The sequence below is a fragment of the Neoarius graeffei genome, chromosome 25 (assembly GCF_027579695.1).
Source record: "Neoarius graeffei isolate fNeoGra1 chromosome 25, fNeoGra1.pri, whole genome shotgun sequence".
Lineage (NCBI taxonomy): Eukaryota > Metazoa > Chordata > Actinopteri > Siluriformes > Ariidae > Neoarius > Neoarius graeffei.
Window position 1 is genome coordinate 51,327,255 of NC_083593.1, and position 25,000 is coordinate 51,352,254.

At 47.8% G+C, this 25,000-nt stretch overlaps 1 protein-coding gene across 1 annotated transcript; it reads left to right on the top strand.

Annotated features, from left to right (window-relative positions):
• Positions 1 to 12,172: 12,172 nt before the first annotated feature.
• LOC132873253 (eosinophil peroxidase-like) lies at positions 12,173 to 24,831 on the top strand. Its single transcript, XM_060908612.1, has 5 exons — positions 12,173 to 12,479; positions 13,488 to 13,658; positions 13,832 to 14,069; positions 21,974 to 22,184; positions 24,817 to 24,831. Exons 1-5 carry the CDS (start codon positions 12,173 to 12,175, stop codon positions 24,829 to 24,831), a joined length of 942 nt encoding a protein of 313 aa, XP_060764595.1.
• The last annotated feature ends 169 nt before the right edge of the window (positions 24,832 to 25,000 follow it).

The following is a 25,000-nucleotide window of genomic DNA, read 5'->3' on the forward strand; positions in this document are numbered from 1 at the left end:
TCATCAGATTTTCACAGAAGTCCTAAAAGTAGATAAAGAGAACCCAGTTAAACAAATGAGACAAAAATATTATACTTGGTCATTTATTTATTGAGGAAAATGATCCAATATTACATATCTGTGAGTGGCAAAAGTATGTGAACCTCTAGGATTAGCAGTTAATTTGAAGGTGAAATTAGAGTCAGGTGTTTTCAGTCAATGGGATGACAATCAGGTGTGAGTGGGCACCCTGTTTTATTTAAAGAACAGGGATCTATCAAAGCCTGATCTTCACAACACATGTTTGTGGAAGTCTATCATGGCATGAACAAAGGAGATTTCTGAGGACCTCAGAAAAAGCATTGTTGATGCTCATCAGGCTGGAAAAGGTTACAAAACCATCTCTAAAGAGTTTGAACTCCACCAATCCACAGTCAGACAGATTGTGTACAAATGGAGGAAATTCAAGACCATTGTTACCCTCCCTAGGAGTGGTCGACCAACAAAGATCACTCCAAGAGCAAGGTGTGTAATAGTCAGCGAGGTCACAAAGGACCCCAGGGTAACTTCTAAGCAACTGAAGGCCTCTCTCACATTGGCTAATGTTAATGTTCATGAGTCCACCATCAGGAGAACACTGAACAACAATGGTGTGCATGGCAGGATTGCAAGGAGAATGCCACTGCTCTCCAAAAAGAACATTGCTGCTCATCTGCAGTTTGCTAAAGATCACGTGGACAAGCCAGAAGGCTGTTGGAAATATGTTTTGTGGATGGATGAGACCAAAATAGAACTTTTTGGTTTAAATGAGAAGCGTTATGTTTGGAGAAAGGAAAACACTGCATTGCAGCATAAGAACCTTATCCCATCTGTGAAACATGGTGGTGGTAGTATCATGGTTTGGGCCTGTTTTGCTGCATCTGGGCCAGGACAGCTTGCCATCATTGATGGAACAATGAATTCTGAATTATACCAGCAAATTCTAAAGGAAAATGTCAGGACATCTGTCCATGAACTGAATCTCAAGAGAAGGTGGGTCATGCAGTAAGACAATGACCCTAAGCACACAAGTCGTTCTACCAAAGAATGGGTAAAGAAGAATAAAGTTATGGAATGGCCAAGTCAAAGTCCTGACCTTAATCCAATGGAAATGTTGTGGAAGGACCTGAAGCGAGCAGTTCATGTGAGGAAACCCACCAACATCCCAGAGTTGAAGCTGTTCTGTATGGAGGAACGGGCTAAAATTCCTCCAAGCCAGTGTGCAGGACTGATCAACAGTTACCGGAAACGTTTAGTTGCAGTTATTGCTGCACAAGGGGGTCACACCAGATACTGAAAGCAAAGGTTCACATACTTTTGCCACTCACAGATATGTAATATTGGATCATTTTCCTCAATAAATAAATGACCAAGTATAATATTTTTGTCTCATTTGTTTAACTGGGTTCTCTTTATCTACTTTTAGGACTTGTGTGAAAATCTGATGATGTTTTAGGTCATATTTATGCAGAAATATAGAAAATTCTAAAGTGTTCACAAACCTTCAAGCACCACTGTATATGCACCCCAGGCAGACCTACCTTCCTGACAAAAAGAATAAAAATCAGTGAAGAACTGAGAGAGAACAAGCGATTTTCTTGAAGTGTGGATGACACCGGACGGACGATGGACAACACACGATGGCATAAACCTGTCGGCCGGATGAGCTAACAAATCTAACTGAGCATTACTTTGCAAAGTAGCAGGGTTTTCTTCTTCCGGTCTCTTACACAGAACCTCATTCAGTGCCTGTATTCAATTATCACATGGGGCAAAAGGAGAAGTCATGCAGAATCTGTGAAGAAGCCGATTTTCAAAATAATGCCTGAATATTTGGCTGATTGCAACAGTATGAATGAGTGTCTGACAACATGAAAAGAATCCCTTTTGTAAACAACAGAAAATATTCCCTGTGCAGAGGTGGACAGTAACGAAGTACATTTACTTGAGTACTGTACTTAAGTACACTTTGAGTATCTGTACTTTACTTGAGTATTTTTTTTTTTGGTAACTTATGACTAACTTCACTACATTTGAAAGACAAATATCATACTTTTTACTTCACTACATTTCTATCAAGTTCCTCGTTACTAATGAAGTGGCTTTGAAAGTGGATGTTTTTTCTTTTCTTTTCTAAAACGTGGTTGGTTCTTTCGCAGGTGACTCTGAGACAGTCTATCAGTAATCACTAGGGTCACGTCACATCCATAGACTGGATAAAATCAAGTTCCATGATTTCTCAGCAACATTATTTAACACGATCAGTTGATGGCAGAATGGAAGGTGATTGTTCTTCTAGGGAATGCACACACATGTTTCAGTTTTCTAACCAGAAGAGTTGTTTAATTTTAAATGTTTGCCTAAAACAGAGCACATCACAGCCTACAAAAACTCGCTGTCCAACCTGCGGAAGCGTATTGAAGTATGTAAACATTTTATTCCAAGAGAAAGCTTGTAATGAAGCTGTCTGTGCTTTTAGAGCTAGCGATAATGTTGCAATAGCTATGCAGTCTGGTTAGTCAAATGACTTTCTATGGATTTGCCCACCAAGTTGCCATCGCCTTGTCCACGGCTAATGTTAACACATAGCTAGTTAACTTGGACACTGTTAGTTAGCATATAAAAATGGAGTTATGCTAACACGAATAATGTTAACTTATCTGAAGTGCTTTCAGAAATGTTTTAGCATAACCTTGCCAAATAAACAAATCGTAGAAATCTTTCTTTTCTAGTAATGTTAGCTACCCAATATGATTTCGAGTTTGAAAAGATTTTGCTAGTGTAACCCCTCTTCAAACCCAGCGGCCGGTGAGGGCCTTTCTGTGCAGAGTTTGCATGTTCTCCCCATGTCCGCATGGGTTTCCTCCGGGTGCTCCGGTTTCCCCCACAGTCCAAAGACATGCAGTTAGGTTGACGTGGGGCGGCCTTGGGCTGAGGTGCCCTTGAGCAAGGTACCGAACCCCTGACTGCTCCCTGGGCGCTCTGGGCTGCCCATTGCTCTGGGTGTGTGCGCACGTGTGTTCACTGCTTCAGATGGGTTAAATGCAGAGGATGAATTTCACTGTGCTTGAAGTGTGCATGTGATGAATAAAGGTTTCTTCTAGAATACTTGTCTGCATTGTGATTTTCACTCGAAGAACGAAGGAGACGTGGGACCATGCAGCGGTTTATTAACCTGGCACAAACAATACAGAGTTCGGATTCTGCAAGGCAGTACAGGTTGAATTGCATACGCAGTGCTAGTATGGGGAGAAATGGAGAATTAGCTATTCTCACACGTCTTTTCAAAATGACAAAAATGCATTCAAATCTACATAAACAACAACACAAAGTACACTGACATCATCTACAAGGAGGTAGACGTAGCTGGCAGAGGCAGTGTGATGCAATTTCAACATTAGGAAGGTTTTTTTTAATGTTTGAATGTTTTGTCAAGTCAAGCCAAGTTTATTTGTATAGCGCTTTTAACAATAAACATTGGCGCAAAGCAGCTTTACAGAATTTGAACGACTTAAAAGATAAGCTAATTTTATCCCTAATCTATCCCCAGTGAGCAAGCCTGTGGCGACGGTGGCAAGGAAAAACTCCCTGTAGCAGTTCTATATGAGTGGGTGGAGCACAGAGGACGGCGGGACAGAGATCAGGTTTACAACTAGGCTTTATTGCCACACTTTTCAGTCTAACAATATCCAGTGGCTAACACAGACACACACACACAACCGGCGTCTGGTTCGGGGATCAGCTCCTCTGCTCTCTGCTCTCCCTCTTTAAATAGGGCGTGGTCACTGGGAAGACACACAAACACAGGTTAATTGCTCTCAGGTGTAGTGATTCTGCCACTTACCTTCCCTGACTCCGCCCTCCTGTCACAGACCGGTGCTTGACCACACCCCCACTGCCACATACCCCCACCGCCTGACTCAGGCCGGGCAGCTGTCCGGCCTGCAGCCGACTCCCCCCCCCCCCCCCCTTGACGGGAGAGGAAGTCCGCCACGACCATCTGCGCCCCCGGCCTGTGGACCACCTTGAAATTAAAGGGTTGGAGTGCCAGATACCAACGGGCGATCCGCGCGTTGGCATCCTTCATGCGGTGGAGCCACTGGAGGGGCGCGTGGTCTGAACAGAGGGTGAAAGGGAGTCCCAGCAGGTAGTAGCAGAGGGCGAGGACCGCCCACTTGATCGCCAAACACTCTATGGTGCTGTAGCGCCCCTCACACACCGACAGCTTCCTGCTGATGTACAAGACTGGGCGGTCCTCCCCCTCCACCTCCTGGGACAAAACCGCCCCCAGCCCTCTGTCCGACGCATCCGTCTGCAACATAAAGGGGAGAGAGAAGTCAGGGGAGTGTAAAAGCGGCCCCCCACACAGTGCAGCCTTTACCTCAGAGAAAGCCCGCTGGACCGGATCTGGTGCCCCCTTTTTAGTCAGATCAGTCAGCGGGTTGGTGACGTCCGAATAATTAGGTATAAACCTATGGTAATAGCCAGCCAGCCCCAGGAACTGTCTCACCCCTTTTTTGGTCTTGGGCCTCGGGCAGGCCGCAATTGCTGCTGTCTTATTAATTTGGGGATGCATCTGCCCGTTGCCCAAGTGGAAGCCCAGATACCGTACTTCCACCCGCCCAATCGCACACTTCTTTGGGTTGGCTGTGAGCCCCGCTTGCCTCAGCGACCTAAGGACGGCCCTCAGATGTTCGAGGTGCCTCGGCCAGTCATTACTATAGATGATGATGTCATCTAGGTAAGCGGCCGCATACGTGGCGTGGGGGCGGAGGACCCTGTCCATCAGCCGCTGAAACGTAGCGGGCGCCCCAAACAGCCCAAAAGGAAGTGTGACGAATTGGTGTAATCCAAACGGTGTGGAAAAGGCCGTTTTTTCTCGGGATAGTGGAGTCAAGGGGATCTGCCAATATCCCTTCGCCAAATCCAGTGTCGAATAAAAGCGAGCCGTGCCGAGTCGATCGAGCAACTCATCAATACGAGGCATTGGGTACGCGTCGAATTTAGACACCGCGTTGACTTTTCTATAGTCCACACAGAACCGGACCGACCCGTCGGCCTTGGGTACCAAGACCACCGGGCTGCTCCAGTCACTGTGGGGCTCCTCGACGATGCCCATTTCGAGCATGGTCTCAAGTTCTTCCCGAACCACCTTTTTTTGTGTTCGGGTAGCCTGTAAGGGCGGCTACACACTACCACCCCTGGGAGCGTCTCTATGTGGTGCTCTATGAGGTTAGTGCGACCGGGCAGGGGTGAGAACACATCTGAAAACTCAGTCTGCAACTGGGCGACCTCCATGAGTTGGGTCGAGGAGAGGTGGTCTCCACAGGGGACCGGAGAGGTACGTGATGCCAATGCCCCTTTTTGAACCTCCGGCCCCAGCTCTGCCTTCTCCGGAACCACCGACACCAACGCCACGGGGACCTCCTCATTCCAGAGTTTAAGCAGATTGAGGTGGTAAATCTGTAGCGCCCCACCCCTGTCCGTTCGCCTCACCTCATAGTCGACGTCCCCGACTCGCCGTGTGACCTCAAAGGCTCCTTGCCACTTGGCGATCAATTTGGAGCTCGATGTGGGCAACAGTACGAGTACCTTATCTCCCGGTGTGAACTCCCTAAGGCGCGTACCCTTGTTGTACAGGCGGGCTTGCCATTCTTGGGCCTGCCGCAAATTCTCCTGGGTTAGGTGGGAGAGCGTGTGGAGTTTTGCGCGCAGGTCCATAACGTATTGAATTTCGTTCTTACTTTGTGAAGGTCCCTCCTTCCAGTTTTCCTGCAGCATGTCTAGAATGCCGCGCGGCTTACACCCATATAATAATTTGAACGGGGAGAACCCCGTGGAGGCTTGGGGGACCTCTCGCACTGAAAACAACAAGGGCTCGAGCCACTTATCCCAATTACGTGCGTCTTCACTTACGAATTTTTTAATGATATTCTTGAGGATGCGATTGAACCGTTCCACTAAACCATCCGTTTGTGGGTGATACACGCTGGTGCGGATCAGCTTAATCCCCAATAACCCATACAGTTCGCGCAATGTCCGTGACATAAATGTGGTGCCTTGATCAGTCAGAATCTCTTTCGGGATTCCAACTCGGGAGATAACGCGGAAGAGCGCCTCTGCAATACTGTGTGCTGAGATATTGCGCAGGGGCACTGCTTCCGGGTATCGCGTTGCATAGTCCACCAGAACTAATATAAAGCGGTACCCTCGTGCTGACCGATCTAATGGCCCGACGAGATCCATCCCAATCCTTTCGGACGGGGTCTCGATTAATGGTAGAGGGCGCAAAGGCGCTTTTGGAATGGCCGCTGGATTTACTAACTGGCATTCGCGGCACGCCATACACCACCTACGAACATCGCCGTGAATCCCCGGCCAGTAGAATCGGGCCATTATTCAGGCTAGTGTCTTATCCTGCCCTAAGTGTCCAGCCATGGGATTAAAGTGAGCCGCCTGGAATACCAATTCCCGGCGGCTCTTTGGAATTAAAAGTTGCATGACTCGCTCTTTAGTTTGAGTGTCCTGCGTCACTCAGTATAACCTATCCTTCATAATCACGAAGTAGGGGAAGGATGGGGTGGCGTTCGGCTGGAGCGTTTGACCATCGATTACTCTCACTTGGTCAAACGCATGTCGCAGAGTCTCGTCTCGTGACTGCTCTAATGGGAAATCTGCGAGGGATTCCCCAATAGAGAGAGAGGAGGGGCCGGCGGCTCCTCACTCTGATGCGGAGATGACGTAGACGGCTCTGTGACAGCTGCTCCCGCCAAAGCGACACCGGGCCATCCCCCTGTTAAATGGCAGGACCCACTCTTTACTAAGTGTGTCATTAAATCCCGAAACCCCGGCCAATCAGTCCCCAAAATTAAAGAGTGGGTAAGGCGAGGATTAACCGCCGCCTTCACTATAAATTTTTCCCCTCGGAAAAAAATGTGGACCGACACCAAAGGGTAGCTGTGAATGTCCCTATGCAGACACAACACCTTCACCCCCTGTGCTCCCCCCAATGCCTCGTTCTGCACCAGGCTTTGGTGAATTGAGGTCTGATTACAACCAGAATCCACCAACGCCTGATATGTATCCCCTTGAATACTCACCTGTATGCGATACGCTCCGGCCCGATCGAGGGCGGCTTCTGGCGTGTTGGGGATCCAAACCACTGCGCCTACCTCCATTGCTGTGCACTGCTGTTGGAGGTGGCCCGGTTCCCCGCAGCGCCAGCAAACTGGCCCAGGCTTCCTCTCTGCACCGGTGTTCGGGGGCTCACTCACCTGAGGGGGGGAGAGAGACAGACACAGAAGGGAGAAACGGGAGGGCACCGCGGGTGCGGCGGGCCGGCTGGGGTGGTGCCGGCCCCCGCCTATCCGGTGGGGGAATGGGGCGAGGACAGGACACAGGAGGAGGGAGAGAAAGAGAGAGAGAAGAGGAGAGAAGAGAAGAGGCTGTCTGCTGTCCTGCCGCCGGAACAGCCGCCAAATGGTCCTCCGCCAGCTCGATGGCCTGATCCAGCGACGCTGGGCGGTGGCACTGGACCCACTCCGCGGTTCCTGTCGGCAAGCGCGCGATGAACTGTTCCAGCACCACCTGATCAACGATCTCCTTGGCGTCGCGGTTGTTGGCCCTCAGCCACCTCCAGCAGGCGTCCCAAAGTTGCTGGTCAAACGCGAACGGCCGGCCGACTTCCTCCAAGCGCAAAGCGCGGAAGCTCTGGCGCTGCTGCTCCGGGGTGCGCCCCACGCGCTGGAGGACGGCCCGGCGGAGGTCCACGTAGGCCAGCCGGTGGTCGGCAGGGAGCTGTAGCGCGGCCAGCTTTGCCTCTCCCGTTAGCAGGGGGAGGAGGCGCGCCGCGCGCTGCTCCATTGGCCACCCCGAGGCCTCTGCGACTTGCTCGAAGAGCGTGATAAAAGCCTCGGGGTCGTCCTGCGGACCCATCTTGGTTAAGGTGAGGGGAGACGGGCCCACGGTGGGAGCGCTGGTGGACCCCGCCGACGTGAGGAGGTGCCCGAACGCCTCCCGGTCTTCTTGCTGGGCCAGCACCAGGGCCTCGAAGCGCCGTTCTTGCTCCTTTCAGAGGGTGATGAGCGCCTGGTGCTGGCTTTGCTGGGCCATGGCGAGGGCATGGACCAGGTCGGCGAACGGGGAGGACTCCATGGGGCTGATCGGCTGCTGTGCTCCACTATTTCCCGGGTTTCGGCACCACTGTAGCAGTTCTATATGAGTGGGTGGATAAGAGAACATGCAAACTCCACACAGAAAGGCCTTCGCCGGCCACAGGGCTCGAACCCGGACCTTCTTGCTGTGAGGCGACAGCGCTAACCACTACACCACCGTGCCGCCACCCAAAATGTAATCAGTTTTTGTAATCAGTTTTGTAAGATTTGGTGCAAATCCGTAAACCTGTTCAAAACAAATAGTTAGCCATCTTGAAGTGTTCCAATAAAATGAAATCATTCAAAATTAGTTGTGGAAGTTTGTTTTCTGTGTGCTGTTGCGTCACCAGACAAGGAGAACGGCTGGACGAATAGGAGAAAGGTAAAACTCAGTTATTTAACTCGAGTGGAGGTGGAGAAAATGAGTTTAATTCCAGAAATGGTGGACTGACACTTTAAGTGGAATGTTATGCTTCTCTGGGTTGGATGTGTTAAATGAAAGTAAGCTTTAAAAAAGTTATTGACTGAATGAAAACTGTATTGATGCTCCAATATGTTGTTATGCCGTTTTATGTCTTGCAATAAAAATAACATAACATTTAATTACATTACATTGTGTAAGTGAGACATTAATTGTTCAAGTTGCTGATACTTACAAACTATAAGTAAGGTGTAGATTCTGCAAGTAAACCTTACAATCAGGAATTAGATTCCATTACACAGCTGAAAGTAAGAGAAACCCATTTAACACCAGTAAACACAACTTTGCTCCAAGTAACCTTTACTAGCTGGTATGAAGTAAACATTACTAGTTGGTTTTAAGCAACCTCAACATTCAAGTTCCAAGTAAGGATAACAAATATTTTCAGTGGAGATTACTTTTAAACGTAAAGTAAAGATAACTTGAAAGAGAACAAGTTATATTACTTCATTTATTTGAGGCAATGAGTTTCCACCTTTTTTTTTTTCAAGTAAGCTTAACTTGTTCTTTTTTACAGTGAGTGTAGTATATTCTGGTGGGGTCATTTGAATTGTCAAAACTTCCTACATTCATAATGTAAAGGCGTATTCTGATGGTCATTGAGTTGTCAGAAAGTCCTGCATTCATATATTAAAGTAAAAGAATATTCTGACGAGGTCGTTTGAACTGTCAGAACGTCCTACACTCCTATTTTAATGTAGAAGCATATGTCAGAACACCCTACATTCATATATTGTAAAAACATATTCCGATGGTCATTTGAATAGTCAGAACGTCCTACTAACTGTAGAAGCATATTCTGACGTGGTCATATGAGTTGTCAGAACATCTGCGGCGTCATTTGAATTGTAAGAACGTCCTACACTCATATTTTAATGTAGAAGCTTATTCTGAAGGGGGCGGCATGGTGGTGTAGTGGTTAGCGCTGTCGCCTCACAGCAAGAAGGTCCTGGGTTCGAGCCCCGTGGCCGGCGAGGGCCTTTCTGTGCGGAGTTTGCATGTTCTCCCTGTGTCCGCGTGGGTTTCCTCCGGGTGCTCCGGTTTCCCCCACAGTCCAAAGACATGCAGGTTAGGTTAACTGGTGACTCTAAATTGACCGTAGGTGTGAATGTGAGTGTGAATGGTTGTCTGTGTCTATGTGTCAGCCCTGTGATGACCTGGCGACTTGTCCAGGGTGTACCCCGCCTTTTGCCCGTAGTCAGCTGGGATAGGCTCCAGCTCGCCTGCGACCCTGTAGAACAGGATAAAGCGGCTAGAGATAATGAGATGAGATGAGATATTCTGAAGGGGTCTTTTGAATTGTCAGAACATCCTACATTCATTTATTAATGTAGAAGCATATTCTGATGGGGTCATATGAGTTGTGAGAACGTCCTGCGGCGTCATTTGAATTGCAATAACGTCCTACACTCATTTTAATAGAGCAAATGGTACTTGTGAATAGTGACAAAAAACCCTATTAATTCTGCATATTCTGACAGGGTCAATTGAAGAGTCAGAGCGTCCTAGATTCATATGAATGTAAAAGCGTATTCTGACGGAGTCGTTTGAATTGTCAGAACGTCCTACATTCATATGAATTCTGACAGGGTTGGTGGATGTTGTATCAATGTAGAAGCATGTTCTTTGCAGAGGGAAAAACCGCGAACTATGACTAAAAGTTAAAGTTGAATCACACTGTAGGATTTCCTGCAATGTAGGACTGCTCGACAGACATGTCTGACATCCCCTCCTACCGTAGGACGCTTCGCGGATGTAGGACCGTTTATCACACCTGCTAGTATGTTACTAACATTAAGCATTTCAATCAATACTGCCTTAAATGAAACTGGTGCACCACAGATCCTCGATCTTGAAATGAGTGCAGTGGTTGAGTGATTGAGCAGTAGGCTACTCAAAGTAGTGGCACGTTTGCCCCCTGCCTTTTCCTTTTCTGCATCCTTGTCAATATTACACGACAAAAGAGGACAGCATTAATAGTCCTATGGAAATTAACACAATCTTTTAGGGCATGGCACCTGGGACAACTGTTTGAACGACGGCATCGCAAGTGCTTTGAGAAGGGTCTGTCTGCAGAGCCGCAGAGCCAGGCACAGTAAGCACCGCATGCGACGTCAAACCTGGAACGGTGAATCAGGAGCGGTAAAACTGGTGTTGGCTCTGCAGCTCTGCAGACAGATACTGTATTATTGAGCGCTTTTTCGGCACGCTACGCAAACTGGCTATTATATTCACGCAACTGCTGATTGGTCGGGTGAGAAAAACTGTTTTGAGTCCGTTGCGTGGCTGTTTTTTGTCTAACGTTATGACAATAGTTTACTTCCTTGTTACACATTTTATAGTAGCTGTATAATTTTCATAATGATGTCATTTTAATCTGACAAAAGTGCGGGGGATGAAATTGTGTTTCAACAAAAGTGGGGGGGATGAAACGTATGTATCCCCCGTGGGTGATACACCCCTGACCTCACGCTGCAAAATCTTTTTTACATGATCTACAGAAAGTGTGTGTGGCAAAGTGTGTGTAGTGTGCGTGGCTGCACGCTCTAAAATTTCAGTTTAAAATGGCTCAACTTGCAGTGCGACATGATATTTTGTGCTCTGAAATCTTTTTTTATATGATCTACAGCTGGCGCTGGGTAGATTAACAAAGAGAGTGTGTGGCATAGTTTAAACTGATTTTAGAGCATGAAGTGTCATATTGTGCTGAAAGTTGAGCCATTTTAAATCAAAATTTTAGAGCGTGAAGCTTGTGCTTCCTTTATAGCATCATTGTGGCATGTATATGCTACACAATGAGGCATATGTATTTAAAAACTGATCAATTTGGTAAAAATACTTGTAAAACTAGCAAAACTACGATGTAAACAGAGAATATAAACAGCTGAGTTGCTCCAAGCGACCGCTACATGATGTCATTGCTTACGTCACCACTGCAGGAAACCCATCTGACATTTTAAAGAAAATTAATTTTTCTCGAACACTATTTGGTCTCTGAAAATGAAAGTTTCATTTTTGAAATCTGCGACTACTTTTACTTAAAATAAGTTTGAGAATAAATCCACTGGAGGATCCCTTTAAGAGAAACAGAGTTGATGAGTTTGTTTAATGTCACTGTGCGAGAAAACAGATCAACTGGGATTCCAGATAGACTGGCTCTGACATGTCAACTAGCGGATGCTGATTTCAATCCTTCAGATGTACATAAAATACATAAGGCAGAGTGAGATCAATGTCATTCACATTGCCACTGACCAGGGTATTAGTAAAACCTTTTGAGCCAGAGAGATCAGTGATGAAGTCTACTGAGAATGTATGACCAGGAATAGTAAGGAACAGGAAAGGAAGAAACCACCAGAGACTATTATCTACCCATTGTATTTGAGCTGTGAAACATGAGACAGGCATGGCCGATGGTTTGGTCATGGGGTCCTGCTTCTTATTACAGAACAGTGATAAGACATCAGCTTTAGTGTTCTTGGATCCAGGGCAGATCCAGTAGGTGAAAGGTATCTGAAGCATGTTAAAGAACAGGGCTCACTTGGAATGTTTTGGCTGTGTCTTACAGATCATAGTGTATAGGGATTATCTTAAATACATCGTTGGGACAAGTGCCATGCAGAACTTGCTCGATAGGTATCCTGGCTACAACTCCAACGTTGATCCGTCCATTGCTAACGTTTTCGCCACCGCTGCTTACCGTTTCGCCCACGTCACTGTCCAGCCCTTCATCTTCCGTTTGGACAAAAATTTCAAGGAATCTCAGCAGTTCCCCAGCATCCCTGTCCATACGGCCTTCTTCACACCGTGGAGAATTATATTTGAAGGTGGGTTCTCAAAGATGGTGTCTTTTTTTTGCAATGTCACTTAATATATGATGATCCCATAATAAAAGGAGTAAAATATACTAGATAGAGACTGTGACTAAAGTCACAGCAATTTACGCTAGCTGTTACAAACTGGAACGTCTGGTCACCATACCCTATAGATCTGGAACAGTAAGAGAGAGAATGACGCTTAGTGAGGAAAAGTTGCGCCCTCCCACCCTGAACAAATTTAAAAAATAATAATAATAATTGAAAAAAATCATGAAAATTGACAGAGTTATGATTTTAAAAAAATCCAATTTTTCATGGATCATTCTGGATCAGCGATCCAGATCAGCACCAAAAGTCACAGCAACGTAATCCAGCCCAGAGGTATTCTTCATGCGAAATTTGGTGATGATTGGTTGAAAACTGAGGTAGAAATAGAGTCCTAAAAAATGCTAGAAGAAGAAGATAGAAACTGTGACTAAAGTCACAGTAATTTGCACTAGCTGTTACAAACTGGGACTTCTGGTCACCGTACCCTATAGATCCGGAAAGATAAGAGATAGAGAATGACACTTAGTGAGGAAAAAAGTCCATTTTTCATGGATCATTCTGATTCAGTGATCCAGATCAGCACCAAGTCATATCAACTTAATTCAGCCCAGAGGTATTCTGCATGTCAAATTTGGTGATGATTGGTTGAAAACTGAGGGAGAAATAGCGTCCTAAAAATGTTAGGAGAATAATAATAATAAGAAGAAGAAGAAGAAAGTAGAAAGATCCTGAGTGAGAGTAAAAATTTGCGCCAGCGCTGCTAGCTCAAATTAATTAGTATAATACAATATAATAAGAGATGCTATGGTGTGTTCAATATGGTAGTTGATTCATGTTGTCAAATCATTCTCTACTCTTCTTCATGACCGTATCAATGTCACTTGTTCAAAAAATTTGAATTGTCATAAGAAGTGTATCGAGAAGCATTTTATGATACAACCTCAGTCTCACACGAAACCCTGCCCCCAGGTGGGATTGATCCTTTGATCCGGGGGGTGATTAGTAGTCCGGCTAAGCTGAACAAGCAGGACAGCATGATGGTGAACTCGCTGAGAGAAAAACTGTTCATCTTTAGCAGCAAAATCGCCCAGGATCTGGCTTCCCTCAACCTGCAGAGAGGCCGAGACCACGGCCTACCAGGTACACACATGCACAGGTTGCACACTGAAAGACTGACAGACAGGCTGAAAGTAAAGGCAGACTGACGGACAGATAAGCTGAATAGATAGACTGAATCGATAGACAAGACAAAGACAGACAGACAGCTTCACATGTTCAGCACATTGCTGAATGCATTATCTTCTGCCCATTAGGCTATAATGCATGGCGGAGGTTTTGTGGCCTGTCCGAACCGAAAAATGTCACTGAATTGGAATCTGTGCTGAGTAACACAGATCTGGCACATAAACTCATCGAGCTCTACGGCTCTCCTGATAACATCGACCTCTGGGCAGGAGGCCTTGCTGAACCGTTCGTCCCTGGAGGTCGAGTTGGGCCGGTGTTCTCCTGTATCATTGCCACCCAGTTCCAGAAGATCCGCCAAGGAGACAGGTAATGTTTTGTTTTCAACAAAATCTTCTTCTTCTTCTTCTGGCTGCTCCCGATTAGGGGTCGCCACAGCGGATCTTTCGTCTCCATTGCTCCCTGTCTTCCACATCTTTCTCTACCACTCCTGCCACTTTCATGTCCTCTCTCACCACATCCATGTATCTCCTCTTTGGCCTTCCTCATTTTCATATGCCTGGCAGCTCCATCCTCAACATTCTCCTTCCAACATGCTCTGCATCTCTTCTCAGGATGTGCCCGTACCATCTCAATCTCATCTCTCTTAGCTTAATTCCCAAGCTCTCCACATGTGCTGTCCCTCTGATGTGCTCGTTCCTTATCCTGTCCAACCTTGTCACTCCCATCGCAAACCTTAACATCCTCAACTCCGCCACCTCCAACTTTGCCTCCTGTCTCTTCGTTAAGGGTACAGTCCCCAATCCATACATCACAGCTGGTCTCACTACTGTCTTATACATCTTACTTTTCACTTTTGCTGGGACTTTCCTATCACAAATGACTCCCAAAATCCTTCTCCAACTGCTCCACCCTGCCTGCACTCTCTTTCTCACCTCACTATCGCAGCCCCCATTTTCCTGCACAGTTGACCCCAGGTACTTGAATTCACCAACTTTCTTTATGTCTATTCCTTGCATCTTCACTACACTCTCATCCCCATTCTCATTGATGCACATGTATTCTGTGCATCAATGAGAAAGTGTTTTCAACAAAATCACTGAATAAAATTACTACACTAGTCAGGGCTGTATTAAGCTCATACACCAGCACCCTAGATAGATTCTGATTGGTCAGAAGATGTTGATTCATTTTCCAAACAGCCTGGCTTCAACAGTTTGTTATTAGCTTATCTGGCCGACAGGTGATGAGCTTATGCCATCTTGTGTTGTCCAGCCGGCCGGCATCGTCCACATTTCATGAAAATCGCTTCTTCTCTCTCAATTTTTATTCTTTTTTGGCAGAAAGGTAGGTCTGCCTGGGCTGCATATGTCTTCCACCCAAATTTGCATAATTGCAATTAATAATGAAGATATGGAGTAATTAATCCCTAACAAGCTGTTTCCACACAAATCACTTCTTCTCCCTCAATTTGTCACCGATTTTGATTCTTTCTGGCATGAAGGTAGGGGTACCTAGGGTTCATATAATTTCTACCCAGATTTGCTTAATTACAATTATTAATAAAGTTATGGACTAATTAAACCTTAATGAGCAGTTCAACAAAAATCGCTTCTTAGAATAGAATGCCTTTATTTTCACTGCACAAATCTCATCTCATCTCATTATCTCTAGCCGCTTTATCCTGTTCTACAGGGTCGCAGGCAAGCTGGAGCCTATCCCAGCTGACTACGGGCGAAAGGCGGGGTACACCCTGGACAAGTCGCCAGGTCATCACAGGGCTGACACATAGACACAGACAACCATTCACACTCACATTCACACCTACGGTCAATTTAGAGTCACCAGTTAACTTAACCTGCATGTCTTTGGACTGTGGGGGAAACCGGAGAACCCGGAGGAAACCCACGCGAACACGGGGAGAACATGTAAACTCTGCACAGAAAGGCCCTCGCCGGCCACGGGGCTCGAACCTGGACCTTCTTGCTGTGAGGCGACAGTGCTAACCACTACACCACCGTGCCGCCCACTGCACAAATGTACAATGGAATTGAGTTCATCACAGGAGAGCAAAGCCGCTGCATACGTACGCACCACCACGCTTGGGCACTTCAGCCCAAGGCCGTCTTATGTTAACCTAAATGCATGTCTTTGAACTGTGGGGGAAACCGGAGCACCCGGAGGAAACCCACGCAGACACAGGGAGAACATGCAAACTCCACGCAGAAAGGCCCCCATCGGCCGCTGGGCTCGAACCCAGAACCTTCTTGCTGTGAGGCAACAGTGCTAACCACTACACCACCATGCCGCCATGCTTCTTGGTCAATTCCTTGCTGTTTTGGATTCTTTCTGGCAAATACAGTAGATCAGTATTCCTCGGGTGTATATAGCTTCTATATATAGCTTGTATATAGTGTATATAGCTTGCAATATTTACTGCTCAAGGTGGCCCACTTTAGATCGTTCCTTTTGGACTAGACGGGGCCAGAATGAGCTATGCCATCATTGATGGTTTCATTGTTTTGATAGTAACAACTTACACAGTGATCCATTATGGTGGATGCTCCATGTATAATGCTACAGAGAAAAACTAATCAATGATATGGTGAAATTTTCCATGTAGAGACATTTATTTATCATTTATGGAAGGAGGTCAGCGGTAAAGGTGTTCCTTTAAGTTTTCAGACATGGAAGAGTCTTCAGGACAGAGGACTTGGTGGTTCCTCAATAACAAACTGCATAGTTTTTGTCTCATTGACTTCAAGAAGAAGTGAGGGAGAGACTGCTTATAGATGTTCTGTTAGGGTTTTGCTGGGATTCGAACCTGGTTCGTGGGTGTGATAATCCAGCAAACCCCCACTAGGCCACCAGGGGGATGACTCAAATGCAGAGGCGTGAGGCAGAAGTAGAAAAAGAATCAAAAGGTTTATTTAAACTATATACACTATATACAGGGCAAAACAAAAGACAAAAAAAAACCAAAGAGTATAATCCAAAAGAAAAGCAAAGTGCAAAAATTCAAAAGCTAAGAAGATCAAAAAAACACAGTACAAAGGAAACTGGAGATAAACATAACAGCACAAAGACTCCGTGACAAGAGGACTGAACTCAGGGGTATAAATAGACAAACTAATTAAGGACACAGGTGAAGATAATTAGGCAATTAACACAAACACAAAACACAGGAACAGTGGCGGCCTCTAGAGGCCAAAATAAACACGACATGAAAAGGAAATAACAGCGGCCTCTAGAGGCCAAAACAGTCCAAGTCCTAACAGGACCCCCCCCTCTAGGAGCGTCTCCTGACGTTCCCAGGGCGATCCGGATGGGCCGAATGGAAGTCCCGACATAGTTCTTTATCAAGGACATCCCGAGCAGGAACCCAGCAGCGCTCCTCAGGACCATAGCCCTCCCAGTCCACCAGATATTGCAACCCGCCGCGGACCCGGCGGGAGTCAAGCAGGCGATTCACAGTGAACACAGTCTGCCCCTGGAAGATGCGGGGGGGTGGGGGGTTCCTAGGGGCAGGGGCATACGTAGACGTCAGTACGGGCCGTAACAGGGAAACATGGAAAGTGGGGTTGATCCTCAGAGTCCGGGGCAACTGGAGCCGGTAGGAGACAGGGTTCACCCTGCGCACCACCTTGAAGGGGCCAATGTAGCGAGGAGCAAGCTTGCGGTTCTCCACCCGCAGTGGAAGGTCCTTAGTGGACAGCCAAACACGCTGCCCAGGGCGGAAAGCGTGTGCAGGTCTTCTATGGCGGTTGGCCTGAGTCTGGTTGGTTCTGGAGGTCTGTATGAGGGTCTTCCTGACCTTGCTCCAGGTCTTGCGACACCGTCTCACATATTGGTTGACCGAGGGCACCCCCGCGTCCTCCTCCTGGTCCGGGAACAGAGGTGGCTGGAACCCGAATTGGCACTGGAATGGCGACAGCTTGGTGGCCAATGACTGCAGGGTGTTGTGGGCGTACTCCGCCCATGGCAGCCAGGTGCTCCACGATGTCGGGTTATCCATAGCCAGGCCTCGCAGGGTGGTTTCCAGGTCCTGGTTGAGCCTCTCCGTCTGACCATTGGACTGTGGGTGAAATCCAGAGGAGAGGCTGGCAGTGGCTCCGATGACCTTGCAGAACCCGTGCCACACTCGGGAGGAGAACTGGGGCCCTCGGTCTGAGATGATGTCCTGTGGAAGACCAAAGACTCGGAAGACATGATTAAACAAAAGTTTCGCAGTTTCAAGAGCAGAGGGGAGTTTGCACAGTGGTATGAAGCGGCAGGCCTTGGAGAATCTGTCAACTAAGACCAAAATGACCGTGTTACCTTGTGACTCAGGGAGACCCGTGATAAAGTCGACTGCCACGTGGGACCAGGGACGCCGAGGAATGGTCAGAGGATGCAGGAGACCCTGGGGACGCTGTCGTGGGTTCTTGGTTCTGGTGCAAACCTCACAGGACAGGACAAATGACCTTACTTCCTTCTCCATGTTAGGCCACCAGAAGCGTCTTTTCAGGAAGTCCAGGGTCCTCCGAGCTCCCGGGTGGGCGGTGAGAGGGGAAGAGTGACCCCACTGGAGAACCTTGGCCCGGGCTTGATGTGGGACGTACAAGAGGCCTGGTGGCCCCGTCCCAGGACCGGGGTCCTGGCGTTGGGCTCGTCGGACAGCCTCCTCAATACCCCAGCGGACAGGGGCCACAATCCGGGACACAGGGATAATAGGCCCGACTTCATTCTCCCTGTTAGTGGCAGAGAACAGTCTGGACAGTGCGTCAGGTTTGGTGTTCTTGGAGCCAGGGCGGTATGAGAGGGTGAAGTCAAACCGACTGAAAAACAGGGCCCACCTAGCCTGTCGAGGGTTCAGTCTCTTGGCTTGCTGGAGGTACTCCAGGTTCTTGTGGTCAGTCCAAACCAGGAATGGATGTTGTGCTCCCTCCATCCAGTGCCTCCACTCCTCAAGGGCCAGTTTGACCGCTAGCAGTTCTCAATCCCCCACATCGTACCGGGACTCAGCAGGACTCAGGCGGTGGGAGAAGTAAGCGCAGGGGTGCAGCTTTCCTTCCGAACGTTGAGAGAGCACCGCGCCGACACCACTGTCCGAGGCGTCCACCTCCACGATGAATGGTTGGGAGGTGTCCGGGAGAACCAGAATGGGTGCCGTGCAGAAGCGGTCCTTGAGGTCTTTGAACGCCTTTTCTGCCTGAGGAGACCAGCCATAAGATCCACCTGTCCCTTTGGTGAGGTCTGACATGGGTGCTGCCACAGAACTGAAGTTCCTGATGAACTTGCGGTAGAAGTTAGCGAATCCTAAGAACCGCTGAACCTCCTTAACGGACTTGGGAGTAGGCCAATCCCGGACGGCCAGGGTCTTGGCAGGGTCCATTTGGAGTTGGCCTGTCCGTACAATAAATCCCAGAAAGGAGACCTCGGGAACATGAAATTCGCATTTCTGGGCCTTGGCGAACAGATTGTTCTGTAGCAGCCTCTGGAGAACCTGGCGGACATGGTGGCGGTGCTCCTGCACGGTCTTGGAAAAGATAAGGATGTCGTCGAGGTAGACAAAAACGTATAGGTTAATCATGTCCCTTAAGACGTCGTTGATTAGGGCCTGAAAAACAGCTGGTGCGTTGGTGAGTCCGAAGGGCATCACCTGGTATTCGTAGTGCCCAGATGGGGTGTTAAAGGCAGTCTTCCACTCGTCTCCCTGTCGGATACGGATGAGGTGGTATGCGTTCCGTAGGTCCAACTTGGTGAAGACGGTGGCGCCTTGGAGCAGGTCAAAAGCAGTGGACATCAGCGGAAGGGGATATCGGTTGCGCACAGTGATCTTGTTCAGGCCCCTGTAGTCAATACATGGTCGAAGCCCCCCATCCTTCTTGCCGACAAAGAAGAAGCCAGCACCAGCAGGTGAGGTGGAGGGTCGAATGAACCCAGAGACCAGGGCGTCTTTGAGGTATTCCTCCATAGCCTTGCGTTCTGGCTGAGAGAGGGAAAACAGTCTGCCACGAGGAGGGGTAGTCCCAGGGAGCAAGTCGATGGCACAGTCGTAGGCCCGGTGCGGAGGAAGAACGGCGGCCCTGCTCTTGCTGAATACCTCCTTGAGATCCCAGTACTCTGTGGGAACTTGAGATAACTCGGTGAGATCAGGGGGCTCAGCAGGAGACACAGGAGAGCTAGAGAGCAGACAAGAGGCATGGCATGCAGGGCCCCATTCCACAACCTGGCTTGTTACCCAGTCTATGCGAGGGTTGTGGCGAGTAAGCCAAGGAAGGCCTAGAATAACTGGGAACTCAGGTGAAGGAATCAGGTGCAGGGATATTTCTTCCTTGTGACCTTGAGACTGGAGGAAAACTGGAGAAGTAACTTGGGTGACTCTTCCATCACCTAACGCTTGGCCATCGAGGGCAGACACAGACAGTGGGACTTCAAGAGGTGCAGTCGGAATATTGATGCTTTGGGCGAAGTGAATATCCATAAAGTTCCCAGCCGCCCCTGAGTCTATCAAAGCTTGACAAGAGTGGACAGACTCACCCCAGGAGATGGAGACCGGGATGTAGATTCCTTGGCCAGGGAGTCCGGGAGAGAGGGTAGGCCCTGTCACAACCCTCCCTCGGCTGGACGGGGCGGTCCTTTTCCCAAGAGTTCGGGACATGATGCTCGGAAGTGACCAGGCTTGCCACAGTAGATGCAGCACTTGTCCCTCCTTCTGCGCTCCCTCTCAGATGCGGAGAGGCGAGTACGACCCACTTGCATGGGTTCTGGACAGTCACTGAAGGAGGTAGACGGTCTCCAGGTAGAGGTAGGGAGGCTGGGGGGGCTCAAGGCTTGGTGGCGTTCTCTCATCCTGTTGTCCAGACGAATAGCATGTGAGATGAGGGTTTCGAGGTCACTTGGGCATCCAATAGAGGCCAGACCGTCCTTGATGGGGTCAGACAGACCATGGTGGAAGGCTGACACCAGGGCAGTCTCGTTCCATCCACTTACTGCTGCGAGTGTTCGGAACGAGATGGCGTAATCTGCAACGCTTCCTCCTTGCCGGATGGACATGAGCTTTCGGGCTGCATCGGTACTGATGTCTGCCTGATCGAAGACCCGAAGCATCTCTTCAGAAAACAGCTGGAAATCAAAGCACTCAGGTCCCTGTCTTTGCCAGATAGCAGTAGCCCAGGCTCGCGCCTTACCAGCTAATAAGGTGATCACAAAGGCAATCTTGCGGCGATCCGTAGTGTAGGTGGTAGGCTGAAGCTCAAAGGTGAGTTGACACTGGGTAAGGAACTCTCGGCACTCACTGTGCTTGCCGTCATACCTCTGTGGTGCAGGAAGGCTGGGTTCGCGAGGTGAAGAAGGCAGCATTGCAGGAGGCACTGGAGCAGGAGTGGGAGCTGGATCAGGAGCAGGAACTGGATCAGGAGATGCAGGCAGAGATGTCAGCTGTGCCAGGGTTTTCCCAATTTGCTGAAGCAGTTCCTCGTGGCGAGCGAGGGCCTCACGTTGGCTGGTGAGCGTACGTCCATGAGCGTCCATGGTCGCTCCGAAGCGTGTCAAAGCTGCCATAATTCCCTGAAGGTTGGCCGGGTAGACAGTTGAAGCAGCCTCTGCTGAGTCGGTCATGACGGAGTCTTTCTGTTAGGGTTTTGCTGGGATTTGAACCTGGTTCGTGGGTGTGATAATCCAGCAAACCCCCACTAGGCCACCAGGGGGATGACTCAAATGCAGAGGCGTGAGGCGGAAGTAGAAAAAGAATCAAAAGGTTTATTTAAACTATATACACTATATACAGGGCAAAACAAAAGACAAAAAAAAACCAAAGAGTATAATCCAAAAGAAAAGCAAAGTGCAAAAATTCAAAAGCTAAGAAGATCAAAAAAACACAGTACAAAGGAAACTGGAGATAAACATAACAGCACAAAGACTCCGTGACAAGAGGACTGAACTCAGGGGTATAAATAGACAAACTAATTAAGGACACAGGTGAAGATAATTAGGCAATTAACACAAACACAAAACACAGGAACAGTGGCGGCCTCTAGAGGCCAAAATAAACACGACATGAAAAGGAAATAACAGCGGCCTCTAGAGGCCAAAACAGTCCTAGTCCTAACATGTTCTAAGTTAAGTGATAATAGAAACTAACTTGTTCTGTGGATGTTCCAGAACATTAAATGTTCTAATTTAAACACTAAACAGAAAACAATTACTGAACATGTTATGCTTTAATAAATAAAACTGTTAGCTTTGGAAAACTGCTGTAGTATAAGAACGTCTCTAATTTCTGTACCCAGGCTCTGGTGGGAGAACACTGGTGTTTTCACTCCAGCACAGAGAGCCTCACTGTCCAAAATGTCTCTGTCTCGCATCATCTGTGACAACACAGGCATCACTAAAGTTCCAAGGAACCCTTTCGTCTTAAGCTACAACAAAGCAAAATTTGTCAACTGCAGAAACATCCCAGGAGTTACCCTCGCTCCTTGGAAGGACTTGACGAAGGGAGAGGTACAGCAAAATGAAATCTTGCTTACATCCTTATTTGCAGTATTTGCTTTAATTATTCGACTGTTTCTTTGCAGTGTCTTGCAAAAGTAATCATCCCCCTTGGTGTTTGTCCTGTTTTGTTGTATTACAAGCTGGAATTAAAATGGATTTTTGGAGGGTTTGCACCATTTGATTTACACAACATGCCGACCATTTTAAAGGTACAAATTGTTGTTTTATTGTGACACAAACAATAATTAAGATAAAAAAAAAACAGAAATCTGGAGTGTGCATAGGTATTCACCCCCTTTCGTATGAAACCCCTAAATAAGAGCTGGTCCAACCAATTCACTTCATAAGTCACATAATTAGTTGATTAAGATCCACCTGTGTGGATGATCTGTCACATGATGTCTGTATAAATCAACCTGTTCTGGAAGGACCCTGACTCTGTTACACAACTAAACAAGCAACGTGAAAACCAAGGAGCCTCCAAACAGGTCAGAGACAAAGTTGTGAAGAAGTATAGATCAGGGTTCATCTCATCTCATTATCTGTAGCCACTTTATCCTGTTCTACAGGGTCGCAGGCAAGCTGGAGCCTATCCCAGCTGACTACGGGTGAAAGGCGGGGTACACCCTGGACAAGTCGCCAGGTCATCACAGGGCTGACACATAGACACAGACAACCATTCACACTCACATTCACACCTACGGTCAATTTAGAGTCACCAGTTAACCTAACCTGCATGTCTTTGGACTGTGGGGAAAACCGGAGCACCCGGAGGAAACCCACGCGGACATGGGGAGAACATGCAAACTCCACACAGAAAGGCCCTCACCGGCCACGGGGCTCGAACCCGGACCTTCTTGCTGTGAGGCGACAGCTCTAACCACTACACCACCGTGCCGCCCCGATCAGGGTTGGGTTATAAAAAATATCCCAAACTTTGAATATCCCACAGAGCACCATTAAATCCATTATAGCAAAATGGAAAGAACATGGCACCACTACAAACCTGACAAGAGAAGGCCCCACCCACCAAAACTCACAGACTGGGCAAGGAGGGCATTAATCAAAGATGCAAAAAAGACACCAAAGGTAACACTGAAGGAGCTGCAGAGATCCACAGCGGAGATGGGAGTATCTGTCCATAGGACCACTTGAAGCCGTACACTCCATGGAGCGGGGCTTTATGGAAGAGTAGCCATAAATAAGCCATTGCTTAACGAAAAAATAAGTAAACACATTTGGAGTTTGCCCAACGGTATGTGGCAGACTCCCCAAACACATGGAATAAGATTATCTGGTCAGATGACACTAAAATTGAACTTTTTGGCCATCATAAGAAATGCCATGTGTGGTGTAAATCCAAAACTTCCCATCACCCTGAGAACACCATTCCTGCAGTGAAGCATGGTGGTGGCAGCATCATGCCGTGGGGCTGTTTTTCACCTGCAGGGACAGGAAAGCTGGAAGAAGGCAGCATTGTGGTGTAGTGATTAGCGCTGTTGCCTCACAGCAAGAAGGTCTGGGTTCGATCCCCGTGGCCGGCGAGGGCCTTTCTGTGCGGAGTTTGCATGTTCTCCCCGTGTCCGCGTGGGTTTCCTCCGGGTGCTCCGGTTTCCCCCACAGTCCAAAGACATGCAGGTTAGGTTAACTGGTGACTCTAAATTGACCGTAGATGTGAATGCGAGTGTGAATGGTTGTCTGTGTCTATGTGTCAGCCCTGTGATGACCTGGCGACTTGTCCAGGGTGTTCCCAGCCTTTCGCCCGTAGTCAGCTGGGATAGGCTCCAGCTTGCCTGCGACCCTGTAGAACAGGATAAAGTGGCTAGAGATAATGAGAATGAGATGAGATGGGACAGAAAAGCTGGTCAGGACTGACAGAATGATGGATGGCACTAAATACAGGGCAATTCTGGAGGAAAACCTGTTTGAGTCAGCCAGAGGTTTGAAACTGGGATGAAGGTTCATGTTCCAGCAGGACAATGGCCCTAAACATACTGCTAAAGCTACACTGGAGTGGTTTAAAGGGAAACATTTAAATGTCTTGCAATGGCCTAATCAAAGCCTCAATCCAATTAAGAATCTGTGCATAACTTGAAGATTGCTGTACACCAATGCAACCCATCTAACTTGAAGGAGTTGGAGCAGTTTTCCCTTGAGGAATGGGCAAAAATCCCAGTGGCTAGATGTGCTAAGCTAATAGAGACATACCCCAAGAGCCTTGAAGCTGTAATTACAGCAAAAGGTGGCTCTACAAAGTATTGACTTTGGGGGGGGGGGGGTGAATACCTATGCACACTCCAGATTTCTGTTTTTTCATCTTAATTATTGTTTGTGTAACAATAAAAAAAATGTACCTTTAAAGTTGTAGACATGTTGCATAAATGAAATGGTGCTAACCCCCCAAAAATCCATTTTAATTCCAGCTTGTAATGCAACAAAACAGGACAAACACCAAGGGGGATGAATACTTTTACAAGACACTGTATACTTGTAGTTTTACTGTAATAAGATCATTTTGACTGTCTGCATCGGTCAAGCAACCTTTTTTTTGGAATATGGCTTGAAAGAAGACAATTCTCTTAAAGCTTACAGTTCTTCTCATTCTGATCTTCCCCTCTTCCCCCTTCTCTCATACTCCCAGGCCAGCAAGGACTGAGAGGCCCCAACAGTCCATGTTGAACCCCCTGGATAGACTCCCTACCTTGATAACGGCTACCATGTACTAAGGACCTCTTCAAATCCCAGGCCACCTGGGAGGGCTTGACCCACAGCTTCCCCTGGCAGCCAGGCCTGCAAAGACCCCCTGGACCCCCTGGCCTCCCAAG

Excerpts from the sequence above, each read along its gene's own strand:
- LOC132873253 (XM_060908612.1), top strand. The coding sequence starts at position 12,173 with ATGTTAAAGAACAGGGCTCACTTGGAATGTTTTGGCTGTGTCTTACAG. Across the intron at positions 13,659-13,831 it reads CCGAGACCACGGCCTACCAG|GCTATAATGCATGGCGGAGG; the intron begins GTACACACATGC and ends TCTGCCCATTAG. Across the intron at positions 14,070-21,973 it reads AAGATCCGCCAAGGAGACAG|GCTCTGGTGGGAGAACACTG; the intron begins GTAATGTTTTGT and ends TTCTGTACCCAG.